This window comes from Rhagoletis pomonella, unplaced genomic scaffold, assembly GCF_013731165.1.
Source record: "Rhagoletis pomonella isolate Grant_MI unplaced genomic scaffold, Rhpom_1.0 Rhpom_scaffold_00008, whole genome shotgun sequence".
In the NCBI taxonomy this organism is placed as follows: domain Eukaryota; kingdom Metazoa; phylum Arthropoda; class Insecta; order Diptera; family Tephritidae; genus Rhagoletis; species Rhagoletis pomonella.
Genome location: NW_023458562.1, coordinates 22580253 through 22595138, shown reverse-complemented (window position 1 = coordinate 22595138; position 14886 = coordinate 22580253). Strand labels below are relative to the sequence as shown.

The 14886-nt window shown below is 34.9% G+C and overlaps 1 protein-coding gene across 2 annotated transcripts in view; it reads right to left on the bottom strand.

Annotated features, from left to right (window-relative positions):
* The window catches only part of LOC118744434 (serine/threonine-protein kinase Genghis Khan), a 21291-nt gene extending 7350 nt beyond the window's left edge, over positions 1-13941 (bottom strand). The window contains exons 1-7 of one of the 2 annotated variants that reach the window (XM_036477449.1): positions 13680-13941; positions 13345-13616; positions 11381-12592; positions 7975-8576; positions 7691-7833; positions 4530-4725; positions 4353-4459 (exon numbers count right to left, since the gene is read on the bottom strand). In XM_036477449.1, coding sequence (XP_036333342.1) covers positions 4353-4459; positions 4530-4725; positions 7691-7833; positions 7975-8576; positions 11381-12592; positions 13345-13616; positions 13680-13848 — 2701 coding nt within the window. In that variant the 5' untranslated portion in view covers positions 13849-13941. The remainder of the gene's footprint in view (positions 1-4352; positions 4460-4529; positions 4726-7690; positions 7834-7974; positions 8577-11380; positions 12593-13344; positions 13617-13679) is intronic. The other variant, XM_036477450.1, reaches the window with a different exon arrangement.
* Positions 13942-14886: the final 945 nt, after the last annotated feature.

Genomic DNA, 14886 nt, shown 5'->3' with positions numbered 1-14886 from the left:
TATTTTTTTTAAATCCCCTTCACAACTTTTTCTTTTACTTTTCTCTTTTACGCTTGCTTAGTTTCGTTTTGTATTTTTATTTGCTTTTCCATGCAAAATGAAATGGAGACGCCATCGGTTTGAAGTGAAGAAAACGTTTTGCTACGCGTTGAAGGAATTTCAAAATATTTTCCAAATTCACTTTCATCGAAGGAAGAAAATGGTCCTTTGAATAATTTTAAACTTCTTTTTTTTTTTAATATACATATGATGTACTTTAAGATGATTCACGAGATGGACGGATTTGGGTTGAACACTTACGGAAGGTGCTTCTATGGTCGTTAAAAATATATGTCATTCAGGATAGCATTACAAAATATCATCAACTCTTTGCGGAAAAGCGTTTATTGCTGTCAGATGCATTTTCGTACCAATATATCAAAGCAAAATATTAAAGAAACAGATTTCTTAGCATTTTTGCTTCTTTGGTAACATTTAACATTTCTTAAAAGAATAATTCGCACTGATTATGACGAAATACTACAAATGAAAAAAAGTATGCACATTCAGTTCTCGTGTGTAACTTTCGATCAAAACAAGAAATTATTGAACAACTACCGAAAATATTGTTGAATAAAATATTGAGAAGACCTGTGATTATTGTACCATGACTTTCCCTTTTAAATTAATCACGTAATAAGAACAACACTATTCCTACGAAACACGATGTTACTCCAACACATAACGAAATGCTAAAACGCTGTATAATCATTTTCGCAAATCCGCAAAGATTTCGTTTAAGAGATCCCGATTTATATCTGTTATCTGATATCTGTTGTAATAATCTTAATAGCTCTAGTAACTGGGCTTCACCTGGCACAACTTCGCTTGCTTTGCTTTCATTGACATTTTTCAAATTTTGCATTAAATCATATAAGGGTTCGGCAAGCTCCACGAGTTTGCCTTCTTGGGCTTTTATTAGCATTTCTTTGTAGAATTCCGCCGTCATACTTTTCCCGCTTCTTCGCCCCCGGGCTATTTTCCAATAAATAAATAATAATAAATTCCAATAATTAAGATAAAATATTTATATGTGTATCTATTAAAGAACAACGAAATACGCATATACATACTAAAGTAAGAAAATTTTCATTCTGATTTTCGAGACTAATTTTCTTTAAAAAATATTTGAATTTTGGACTTTCGAATATAGAAGTTATCGTTTCAAACACACATATTCTAATTTATCTAAATTCTAAGAAAAGATTTTTTCGTCAATATTTGAAAAATTGTCGGTAAAACGCCAGACTTTCGTTGTGTTGATTTTATCTTTGCCAACCCAAAGTACCTACATATGTAACGAAAATATTACCAAAAACATACCAATATACCGCAACAATAACCGCCTTTTGACTAAGATCACTTAACCGCGCTCCTGAAAATACTTATGTGTACCCAATTCTTTAAGGACAAGATTTTGTAAACATTTTCATGCCATCCGGATCGAAGAATATCTGGCCCATACATACAAAACCCGCATGCATTTACTTCTATTGTAAACGTAGTATAAGTGTGTAATATTAGAATATATGTAGTATGTAACTCTGTGAAATAAAGAATGATGGCCGGCAAGTTAATTTCCGGTACAGCCAGAACGAAGACTGTCGTGTTTTATAATTTATAAAATATATATCCTTCGCTATTATCGTAATACTCGAGATAAAATGCTTCAGGGGTTGGGTCTACCCTTATATAAACGAAGTATCAAAGATTTTGATTAAAATAGCTAATCCAAGGCAAGAATTAATAAATGTCTTGATTGATGCGTACGTGGATTTCCCACCATTTGCCACAACGGGCCAACTCCGTAACTTGGTAAGAAACGTGGTGGGCTATACTACGGAAATTGCCGTTATTGATGATCTTGCTGCCGATAATGCTGCTGCCGCCAACAAGAATGCTGTTGGTAGTGGGTGCTGATATCAATGCCGGTCCACACGTTGGTTCGAACACTGCCAATATTCCGAAAATGCCGACTGTAAATACAACCGCCGTTAATGTCCCGTCCTACACTGCTGTTGCTTCCACGAATTCCGCTACCGCCACCACCAATGCCGCTGCTGCCTCCACCAATGCCGCTGCTGCCACCATCTATGTCGCTACCGACCCTCTATTTGCCACTGCCGCAAACAAGTTCGACGAGGAGGTGCTCGCCTTAAAAAAGGCTCGAGATACTCCAACTGGTGCAGAATATTGAGGAACTGGACAGCCGCTCTACAACAAAGTGCCAACGCAAGCTGGATTTTGGAGATATCGAACACGTGTTGCCGAAGTTCAGTGGTGACGATGTAGGTTACCCTGTCCAACACTTTATAACGGATTTTGGGGAGATAATAGAGTCAACGCAAGCAGACGAAAATTTTAAGCTTCTCGCTCTCCGACGATCCCTTAATGGAACGGCAAGGGTATTCCTATCAACGACAACAGCCCTAAATTATAGTTCCCTTAAGAGGGCTTTAATCAACGAATTTAATTTTTCAGTAACAAAACAAGAAATATATAAAAGGTAGTCACAGCGGGGATGGAAGAGGAAAGACGAGTCCCTCCATTGCAGAGGGCAGACATTGCCGAGCAAGAGGTGGTGGATTTCGTTATAGACGGAATCGGCAATACCGTCCGAATTCGCACCTGTTGTTATCGACTAGAAGCGTCGATGAACTAAAAGCTATAATCAACAGGTACCAAAATAAGTACGTTGCCGTTGGTTGTGCCGCAGTCAAAAATCAAAAGACGACTCCGGCAGTGGTGAAGCCGAAGACTGAGCAAAAGTTGTGTTACAGCTGCTCGCAGTTTGGTGTGCTTCAGGTGTTGGAAAACGGGACATGACCATAGATCGTGTCCCTAAGAAGGTATTAAAGCGGAAAGAAGATATTGCTGCCGTTGCCGAATCCGATGAAGACGCTGACGTGGTCGGAGCCTACAACCATGTAGGCATACAGTTTAAGTTATTTAAGGGAGTAGTCTCTAATTTAATCTTTTCACTTTTTGATACCGGTAGTCCGGTTAGTCTCATCAGGAGGTCGGTCGTCCCAAAAAAGCAGGCCGGAAAAATTTGCAAGGGTTTCACCCCTAAGTACAGAGGAGTTGCCGGTGGTGTTTTGAAAATTATTAATACCATTAAATGTAACATAACATTTCTGAATAAAAAAAACGTATCATTGAATTAAAAGTAGTCGACGATAGTTGTATATCTTTGCCGCTTATTTTGGGACGTGATTTTCTACAATCGTTTAATATAAGATTAGTTAAAGTAGACAATGATTATGCTAAGAAGGAAATACCAGAACTTAACAATATAGATAAGTCAGATAATCCAGTAAGTGTTACCAACTTCAGCGGGGCCTTTTTTAAAGGGTCGCCGGGTGATAATCATAAGTGCCGTGACGAGATATGTTTTGTGTTAATTTATCTACAGAAGAAAAATGCATTGATAGAGATCCAAAGTTGTCAAGGGAACGAAACGAAGATTTAAGACAGAGGTGGGCAGCTTCGACAGAGAATTGTTGTAGTGTGCGAGAAATTGATGTCACTGTGTGCGTGCGAACAAGTCGTGCGGTTGAATGAAGCTTTCACTGCCTTCTAAAGCAGAGCATGTATGTATACGCGAATATGGCCGCCGGGCCAGGTCTGATTTAAGACAACTTATCGAATGTACGTACTTAAAGATGGATATCAAAGTTTAACCGTTCATGTATGAAATGAAAATACATTTAACGACTGACGTTCCGTTTCATTGTGCTCCTCGATGGCTTTCTTACAAGTCTAGTTTAAACTATTTAAATTTTTTTTATATATATTGTATAGTCAGTCCATGACGACCTCATTGTCCCAAAATTATTTCACTCATACTATGATTACATCTGTATACCGTTAGTATAGTATGGCAAGGGCGTAACTCACATCGTCGTAACTAAAATTTTGTATTGCATAAAACGATGTGGGGACTTGCAGCATAATCAATCAAAAAGAGAATTTTGATTTTTAGTTAGTTACGGCTTTTTGTATTTCAGCGACGATGTGAGTTACGCCTTTTCCATACTATACTAACGATATGTAACAGGAAATCTTGTATAATAAGATAATGTGAAATGACTACATACTTTTTTCTGCGTTTTTAACAAACATTTTGTAACCTCTAAATTATGTTCCCGTTTCAGTTTTTGTTAAAAATATACTTAGTTTTTTCGATTACAAAATGTTTGGAAACATTTAGAATAGACTTGTTATTGTTAATCTAATATTTTCTAATGCTCACATTCTGTGATTTAACCATAAAACTTACGTGGAAATGATAGAAATTATTTCGTACTTACATCCTTCAGAAGTTTCTAATGATTTTTGTATGTCCCGAATTTCATTTTCCTTGTGATGAAGCTCATGCAATGCAGAATCACAGCGGTTACGGCTCTCACGAAGATCCCTGAGTGAGTTATAAGATAACCATTTAAAATTTGATAACATTTAAATAATTCACATACTAAAATACTAACTTTTGAGTTGCAATCAATTCTGCTCGCGTTCGGCTTAGTTCTTCCGAAATAAGTGTTTTTGCCTGAATCTCAGCCTGAAGTGAACTCTGCAAATTCAATAACTCCATCTTATCGAGTTTTTGTGAACGTCTATTACGCCAATTTTTCGTATCGTAGGTTTGTTGAAATGATCCTATTTGTGCATACGCATATATATCTGTTAATATTTGCACTGTATATTTTCTAGAAATGACATTTTAGTGGAACATTTGTATGCATGATTCAATAATAAAAGGTTTGCTCACTATAGTGACAAAATCCGTAGGAGTATCTCATTTTCTGTACCGATTTTTTAACAATCTTCAAAGAAAATTGTATGAAGTGGATGACGTAAAGAAATTTCTGTACGAAAAATAAGGAAAATTCAGAAAAAAATCTCCAAGAAATTCTTCACATAGCATCATTGCTTTACCGATTTTCTTCGGAAAATTCGTTGAAGAATTGAAAAGCGCACAATTTTATTTCATTTTAGAAAAGTCGGTGAAAAATCGGATGAGATCTTTACGAATTCTTTAAAACTTCTCTACAATTCAGAATACTCTGAAAACATGGTTTGTACTCCCGTACAGAAGAGTGCACACACACACAAAGCCATACAGTGCCTTGCTAAGGGAGCCGATTTTGTCAGAAGAGAAAACTGTTTTCGGAGCAAACCTCTTATTATTGAGTCATGATTTGTATGTACCCTTGTGGTCAGCTGATTAAGTTAAGTGACTTTTTGACCAGTTTGGTAATTTTGCTTTAGTCTACACTAGAAAATCGCATTAATTTTTAATATATTTTTTTTTGGCTAACGGTGTTGAACATTTTCTCCCATATAAAGTATGCTCGGCAATATCTTTTATATGGAGGAAAATGCCTAGTAGGTCTGTTACGAATGTGAAATTTTAGACATCCGCGGATGCGAATGTAAAGTATTTTTAAGAAACAATTAGGTAAGTAAATTAAGTTATTTAGGTAAATAAAAAAATTGAAAAGTTAGTAATATTTAATAAAGCTTATTTTATTTACTACTTGAATTTAAAAATTGGAACATTATATTTAATAAAAAGTAATGTGAATTGCATTGGGGCTGAAAATGTCGGATGTATCCTAATGGCTAGATCGTTGTTTTAACAGAGCTTTCAAGCCAAACCAGATGTGTCAGGGTTTTCTAAAGCTTTTTAAAAAGAATTTTTCACTCTCATGCCTTTGGCCCTTTCAGATTTTGAATAAAAATAATTATTCATTCTCATTCCTTTGGCTGTTTCAGATTTTGGGCAATCTGTAATTTCATCAGCGTTTTTCGATTTTAGTTTTTGTAATTCATTTTTAATACTTTCTTTTGCGACTGATTTGAAAAATGTGTGCTTATAGCGAACTAAATATGTGGATATGGAAAATAAATTATTATTTTCCAGGAATGAAAATTTTGAACAAAATTCTGTTTTCAAAGTCGTGGCTGTCAGCCGAATCGGATCAGAAAAAGTATTGTTATCTTTTTTAAAAAAGCATTATTGGAATCATGGATGATGAGGGTCTCAGACACTTACGTAATTCTTACCTAATTAAAGATCCGACCTATATGTTTTTAGTTATTTGAGCATCGATTCTGTTTATAGCCAGACGTTGACCATTTCTGCTGGAAATCTCTATTCTAGGAGCTTAATATTTGACTTCAAATAGCAAAGAAGGGAGACGTAGGGGCAGTTTTACCACAGAGGCTTTTAGCCAAGGAGCCAAAGTATATATTTCCCTATGAAAAAAATATTGCCCGACAAGTAAAAAAATTACTGTTTTTTTTTAACTTTTGCTAAAATTGAATTCCCCAAAGAGCCCCATTTGATTTGATTGAAACTTTCTTCTTTATGTTTAGTAGTTTTTTTTTTAAGATTGGCCCAAAAAAAGTATCAATAAAGAAAGGAACCAATACAGGCATTTAAAGAAGAGAAAACAAAAAAATATATGTTATTAAAAGTACTCTGTTCTCTTTGACGTACGCCTAGCTCGGTTATATAGCTTAAGAAATAATCAGCCTCATTGAGTAAGTCGTAAATTAGGCTAAATTGTACGACTCAACAACATTGGCATTGTCTACTGTCATGCTGAAATAAGTAAACGAAGAAAATCGTCGAAAACTATACAGTGCTACCAAGATTTTCCGTTTTAATACACTAGTCGAGTGGAAATTTTCGATACGATTCGACTCTCGAAAAACGACTTGTTCTCGTCACGACTCTCGCGAATATCTTTAAAGAAATTTTTGTCAAAGTTGATAAAATTATACATTTGACCAGTTTTGTTACACAAATGCTCCCACGACCACAGGCAAAAAATATTGGCTACAATTTGTAATTTCGTTTGCAATATATACGTTTTATCTGTGCACTTGCGGAAGCTCCGCAGTTGCGAATGCGAATGCGAATATTCGCAACAACCCTGATGCCTAGCACCATCAGCCAAAAAAATTATTGAAATACAACGCAATTTTCTAGCATTTTAAAATTTGCACTTTAACCCACTCAAATGGGCTATAAAACTGGATACCTAATTTTTAATAAAAAGTTTAAAATTTTTGGGTGTAATTGTTAAAGTTTGTTGAATTTTTAAAGTTTTTCTAATAAACATAAACATTAAATAAACAAACGAAAAATTACCATAAGTGGTCAAAATGTCACTTAGCTTAATCAGCTGACCACAAGTGTATGCATGTAGATAAAACTAGGGGATCCAAATAAAATTAATCAACTTTGTAAGTCACGAAGACCCTAATATAGATATGCACATATGTATGTACATATCTGTGGTCGTATGGAATAGTAGCTTATGTCGGAAGGCTGGCTTTAGTATAATGCACTATTCCCTCCATTATTTAAACAACAAGGAATTTTTTGATGAGACTTAATAAGAACATTGATTTGCTAGAATCGGAACCATTTCTCTTACGTTTATTCGCCAAGAGTTCTTCAACGGCTCGGCTACTATTCCATACGAACACAGATATGTATCTATCCTGCTGGGGTCGTAGTGCGCATCTCTGACCACGGCGGCAACTTTAAATATATACATTATTTTGTTGACAACGGACGATGAGCATATCATAAAAAAAAAAAAATACATTTTGACAGGAAAAAGTTATTTACCTGAGTGTTTTAGATATTCAACTTCTTCAGTCATTTTGGTTGCTAAAGCTTGTAAGTAGCTTCGAGCATCTTTTTCATCCGATACCCACTGTATTATTTCCGACATCTGACGTTCCCATTGCATAATTGCTTGTCGTTTTGACCTAAATATTATATACATACATACATACATATATTTGAAAAAAGCCAACTATTTTGCGAAGCAACTAAATACTTGAACATAGATTATTTAAACTACGCTTTTATGTACCCACGTATGTACGTGCAATCAATGAGAAGAGTACCTTAATTCCTCGCTATTGCTTTGATCTTCGACTTGTTTTGTTTGTAGTTGCCTTATGGCTTGATTTAAATTTTCCATTTCTGATAAAAGCCTTCTTTTTTCCTCTATCCAAATGCTTTTTTCTTGTTCGTACATCTTTTTTTGCTCACTTAAAGTGTCCACAGTATCATTTTGAGATTCTAATCTACTTATATCACACTTTTCACGAGTTTTTTGTAGTTCCATTATTAAGAAATCTCGATTCTTTTCCGATTCCATCAGCTGTTCTCGCAGCTCTGATATTTCCATGTTATAGCGCGTTTGCTGCTGATTTAGTTTTTCAGAATATTGGACTTCTATTCGTTCGATTTCATATCTTGAGGGTTCATTGGCTGGAAAGGCGGAGCTTGTATCTGAATTACTTTTACTACGCAATTCTGATTGTAACTGGCGACAAAATTCCTCAGAGCGTTCCCTTTGTTTCTTCTCTTTTGCCGCATCCGTCATTGCATCCTCCACTCGTAGCTCAAGCTCCCTCCGATTTTTATCAGCTTTTCGAAGATCGTTTCGAAGGCTGTCTATTTTTTTCATAACCGCTTCAAGTTCTTCCTCTTTATCACGAACCTGTTAAATAGCAAGAAATTCTGTTTCAAACCCATCATTTCATGCATTTTTTAGTTTTTCTGCTAATAATGTCTATAACTTTAACCATTTGAAATCGAATTTAAGTAGATGTCTTCTAAAAAAAAGAGTGTCGCACATTCCACGACAACTATTTTGAAGACCTCTGACGGTCTCACGATTTTTGTAATTATCTACGGCAGGCTTTCCCAAAGTGGGTGCCTAGGGTGCCGCTAGTGGCGAGAGTATACTAGTGGTGCGGGCAAATTCTTTAAACTTCTCATACACAACGCAAGCGGTTTGTTCAAACTTCAACATGGCGGCTAGAAAATAAGAAAATTTTGATTTTTATTAAAATTACCTTCAGCGGCTCGTCAAACCCCATACACAACACAATTGGCTTGCAGCAAAGGGATATTTCGCTTGGTTTGTCAAGCTGCTTGTGTGGTGTATTTCGCTCTTAAGCGTAGTTCCCCAGTACGTGTTGTCAACGAAAAAATCAATCAGAAAATTTTCAGAAAAATAGCCGAAAACGTACCCTTTTCATGAAAGCAAACTTATAAAAAGTTTGAAAACTTATGAATTTTTTAGTTTGCAACTTGACGAAAGTACCGACGTAGTGGGACTTAATGTTCTTCTCGTGTTATCGAAGAAGAACTTTTGATGAGCGAAGTGCTTACACCACTAGCGACGAAATTTTTAAAGCTATCGACAAATTTGTACAGAAAAATGGTTTGAAATGGAGCAAGTGTGCGGATATTTGCCGCCACTAGATTAAAAACCCGTATTGGATGACGCTGCGAAGATAGCAGAGGCCTGCGAAATTAAAATACATCTTTGGTTTTTCTAGCACGTCGAGATTTTTTTATTGGTGACATGTATATTTTAGAATTTCTAGCAATTTACATGAAAACCCCATAAATAAACAAAGTAAATCAGAAAAACGTACATATGTAACTTCGAAGTTAACGCTAAGAAAATGGATAACAGCCGGTTTCACCAGTAATTTAAATGGAAAATGATTTTTTATTTTCTGTCAATTTCCTTATAATATTCAAAAAATTAAAATCATTTTTCACTTAAATTGCTTTTGTGAAATTGGCCGTAAACGTTATTTTCTTAGCGTTAACGTGCATTCCCATCGTTAACTTGGAAGGTCTGACTCTGAGGATGTCTACAGCTTGATAACAAACCCGTTTTCATGTGACCCGAAAAGTAAACCTACTGAGATGACAAACTAAGCTTTTGAAAACCTTCTGGACATCAGTGAAGACAGCACTTGGAATATTAAATACTACGGAGGGAGCCAAGAGGGTTCTGGATGCAAGTGTATGCAGAAAACACTACTGTTGGCAAGATTGCATTAAAAATACTAGTGAATTTTACTTTTACATTTCTATGTGAGACTGTATTTTCAACAAATGCTTACATAAACAAGTCATTTTTAAGCAAAAAAAACCGACTTCAATTCCCATATAAAAATGTAAGTTTATCGTTAATCTCTTTATGATCCAATGATCGGATTTGAACCAAATTAGAATGTGAGGTGCCACCTTTCTTAAAAAAAAAATTATAGTAATCGGTTAACATGGTACAAAGTTATGCGGTAGCATACATAAAAAAAAATAATAATAATAAAAAAATATTCCGACGAATTCCGACGACCAGCAAGCTTTCAGCGTCAGGACCATAGCAACGCGAGAAGGATATTCGCGTTCGTTTTAAATAAAAAACACTTGCGTTTTTTAATAAACGTTTTATTAAAAATTATTGAACTTGGCTTGGCTTATTACATAAACATATTTACGTATATCGTAGTTCCATACATACATTTGTAATAAGCCAAACCAAGTTCAATAATTTTTAATAAATAAACATTTATTACGTTTATTAAAAAACTCAAGTGCTTTTTATTTAAAACGAACGCGACGATTCTTCTCGCGTTGCTAAATGGTCAAAATAGTCAAGGCTCCCAATAAACTCAAAGGAAGTAATGAAATCATCAGAACAATTTCAGTCCTCACATTAAAGCTAAAGGAACATAAAGTTTGCATTGTGTTTTCTTGTTTTCGTAGACATTTGAAGAGTAGGGGTGCCGCGAAATTTTTTTTAGCACAACAAGAGTGCCGCGGTGAAAAAAAGTTTGGGAACCCCTGGTCTACAGTTCATATGTGTAATTCCATGATGTCGGACGTGACATTCGTACGACTCTAGAGTTAAATAAATCGTTAACGAAGCCACTTATAAACAAAATTTACCGTTGTGTAGCAGTCTTTTGGCTGACAAAAAATTAAGTGAGCTTGGAACACTGGTGTCGAGAAAATCGAAGAAAAGGAGGTCGTAACGGACGTGACAAAAACACAAGTACATGTAGAAATAGCAAAACTCTGCGAAACCTGTGAGGGTTTCCTTTCTTAAACATTCTTTAAATAAAGTCAAATTGCGGACCATTACAACCAATACATTTGGTTTAATTTTGAATTAAAATGTGGTAATGGACGTGACAGATTTTTTCCCTTACAATATTTTTATTCGTAATACATATGTATGTATATGATTTAATATTTTATTTAATTTCTTCAGTTCTTTCCTCCATCGTTTTGCATTTCCATAACCTTTTTTCATCATCTGATTACGAAATTTTAAGTTATAAAGCCGTTTGAACTCATTTACTACCATATTCGGTTTGCATTTTAATGGAAACACCCATATGTAAGTACATGGAATATTCAATGCATTACGTATTCGGCTTGATTTACATACTAATATTCAATTTAGAATTTATTGTGAAGTTAAAGTGAACATACCTGTCGTGATAGTTTTTGTTTTTGAGAACGTAATTCGGATAATTTGTCGGTAACCTCTGCGTATTCCATCATCGCCAATTTGCGTTGGCAAATTGCATCTTTCAATTCAGCTTCTTGAGCCTTTATTCGATCTAGCGCTTCGCTGTACTCTTTTGTTGCATGACCCTTTTCCCGCTTCACATCGTTCAACTCTTGTTCCAACTCCTTCATTCGTAATAAATATGAGGCGTTACATTCATCGGAAGTTGCTTTCTCGATAATTTCGAGGTTTTTTAATTTATGCTCAAGTTCATAGTTTTTCTTTTTCAGCGTATTTATTTCTTCAATTAGATTACATTTTTCATCCGTGATTTCAAGGTTCATAGTTCTATCTACATCGTTATTAAAATTGCTACAAGCATTTTCTACTTTTCCTAAATCCGATAAAGAACTACATTGCGTGAAAGTGAATCCAATGAATGGTAAGTGCAGGCCAGAAAAGGCAAGATTTGCTGCCGGTGGCATAGTGTCCGATAAATGTATGTCAGTGTCATCTACATCGAAATTGGATGTATCCGTTGGACTTGATACTTCGGGTATATAGGGAGCCTGGCTGTATCTAAGGCTATCCCAATCTAGGCCAGCAAACCATGGATGACTTTTGAAATCATCAGTTCCATTTTGCCCCAATCGATTTTCAGGTGCACAAATGAGTTTTCGCATCAAATCTTTTGCTGCTTCCGACACAATATAGTCCAAACTCTCTTGTGGCGGAAAATCGAAGCAGTTTTGATGATTCATTATCTTTCCGTAGGTTTCCACAAGACTTTCCGCATAAAACGGTGTCTCACCGTACAACATTTCATACATACATACACCAAGAGACCACCAGTCACATTCAGCTCCGTATCTACCCTGGCCATCTTCCATTGCTCGGAGTATTTCAGGTGAAATGTAATCGGGAGTACCAACGGCGACGTTAGATTGAACCATACCGTCTGGCCCAATACGCAAACAAGAACCGAAATCAGCTAAGCGAATATGTCCTTTCATGTCGAGTACCAAATTGTCCGGCTTTATGTCTCGATGTACATATTGCAGTTTATGTATGCTGTCTATCGCCAAAATCGTTTCGGCAATATAAAATTTGGCCATATCCTCCGGCAAACGGTCCTCAAATTTACTTAAAAGAGTCAGCAAGTCGCCTCCACAGTAATAATCCATAACAAGATACTATTAAAAAAAAATGTTAAAGAACATTATACATGTGTAGATAGATGTATAGATATCACACACGTTCTTTCCTTAATTAAATTTTTGATATTATGAAATTTCTCAGATCTTATATTTACTATCTTGCAAGAACTTAAAGGGTATTTTGTGGTTAATTGGTATAACAATCACTTGTTCACACTTGCCTGGTTATCAGGTTATCTGGTTAAAAAATATTATTGTGTAGTGTATTTTATTGTTGTAAACTGAATAAAAAATATAACCGCATAACCTGAAAACCAGGCAAGCGTGAACACATTACAGAAACATTTTTTTTTTTTTATCAGATAACTTGTTAACCAGGCAAGCGTGCACAACCACAATATCTCTGAGAACAAACCTACGGAATATTTTTTCAAAAAAGGTTAAATAGGGCCTTCAAACGTAATACATTTTTACAGGTCTATTCTGCACGTTAGCGAAGATTTTGTAACCGGAAAACTTTATTACTAAAAAATGTTACCAGTTCTTGTCACAGCGATTCTAGGTACGTTGGTAATGCAGTTAAAATATTCAGCAATTCAGCTATGAAGAATTGTGGAAATTACCAGCGCAGAATAGACCTGTAGTGAACGTATAACGACATTGTTCCGTGAATTGGCTGAATTACTGAAAACGTGTACAACGTTGCAAATGTATGTTGATAAAAGTGTTAACGACTTTTTTACGTACCTATGTAATTCAATAAACAGGTTTTCTATTATCGAACTTACCAAATTGCTATCATCCTGAAACGCATAATGCAAATTTGTTATCCATTGCCTATCACCATAAACCAAAACATCGCGTTCTTCTCGAAAGCACGCAGTCTCCGCACGCTTAAGCATTTCCCATTTGTTTAGGGTTTTCATGGCGAATATCTGCTGAGTTGCTAGCATGCGAACAACACACACTTCACCAAATGCTCCTCGGCCAATAATTTTGATCGTTTCAAAGTCATCTCTAGATAGTCGAAGCTGCTTAATCAATGTTGCAACTGGTTTCACTGCAATGAGATAAATCAAAAACTGTTTTTTTTTTGTTTTGTGATTAAAATTTATTCACTTACCCAGTTTTATAAAATCGGCTAACGTTTTTTCTCGCCTCAATGATGAATTACAGCACTCATCATACAATACTAGCAGAGCGTCCAGTAATGTCTCAATCGAAACAGCTTTTCCGTCGAGATTCGAAAGGAGTTCTGTCTTTTCTTGCAAATAACTTTTTAGCGTTAGCATTCCATTTGTTATCCCTTTTTGAAATATCAACGACTCCAATAATTTCAATCTCTTGGTAAATCTATTCCCGCTATATTCTTAAAGAAGCCAAATAAAAATAAAAAGTTTAGGTTTACATGCAATTTTATATGTACATTAGACTGCATCACTCCCTATACAAAATAAAATCGGTACTGTTTTTCCATTGGAATTATAAAATCTATTATATTTTAAGACGTCCACCAAAATATTTCGGTAAAATATTAAGATTTAAATAAGCGAGCTGGACCGATTTAAAAATACCTCCAAAAAATGGAGTTTTTTATTAAAGATGTTTTTTGAAAAAATCCCCTCGAATGACAAAACGGTTTAAGCTTAAAAAATTTACATAAAAATATTTAAAAAAGTATATAAAAAAATTTAAACGGAATCATGATAATGAGATTTTTGATGCTATTTTTTAACTTTTTTCAAAGATTGGTGTAAGAAAAGCTTGCATAACTGAACCTAAACTCTTCCGATTTAGACTTGTGGGGTATCATTGGAAAGGGATTTTCTCACCCTTTTTATTTCTTTGATAATAAGCTCATTCAAAGGATAAAAGAGAAAGGTACGATGAACGAACATCATTCAAAGATGAATTAAGATGTGTTGGTATTTGAAAAAATTTGGACGCGAATGACTTTTTTTGCACATAAATAAAAATAGTGGGAAAATAGCTTTCTATCGAGATCCCATAAGTCTAAATCAGAATAGTTTTTGCCGAGTTATTTAAGTTTTTCGTATATCAATCTTTGAAAAAAGTAAAAAAAAAAACACTATTAAAAATGTCATTAAGATTCCTTTGAAAAGATTTTTAAATATTTGTATGCAGATTTTTTAAGCCTAATCTGCTTTTTCATCCAAAAAGTTCTTTAAAAAACTACTTTTATTCATAAAAAAAACTCCATTTTTGGAGGTATTTTCAAATCGGCCCAGCTCGCTTAAATCTTAATATTTTTCCGAAATATTTTTGTGGACCTCTTAGAAAGTTAAGTTTTGTAATCCCGGCGGAAAAAC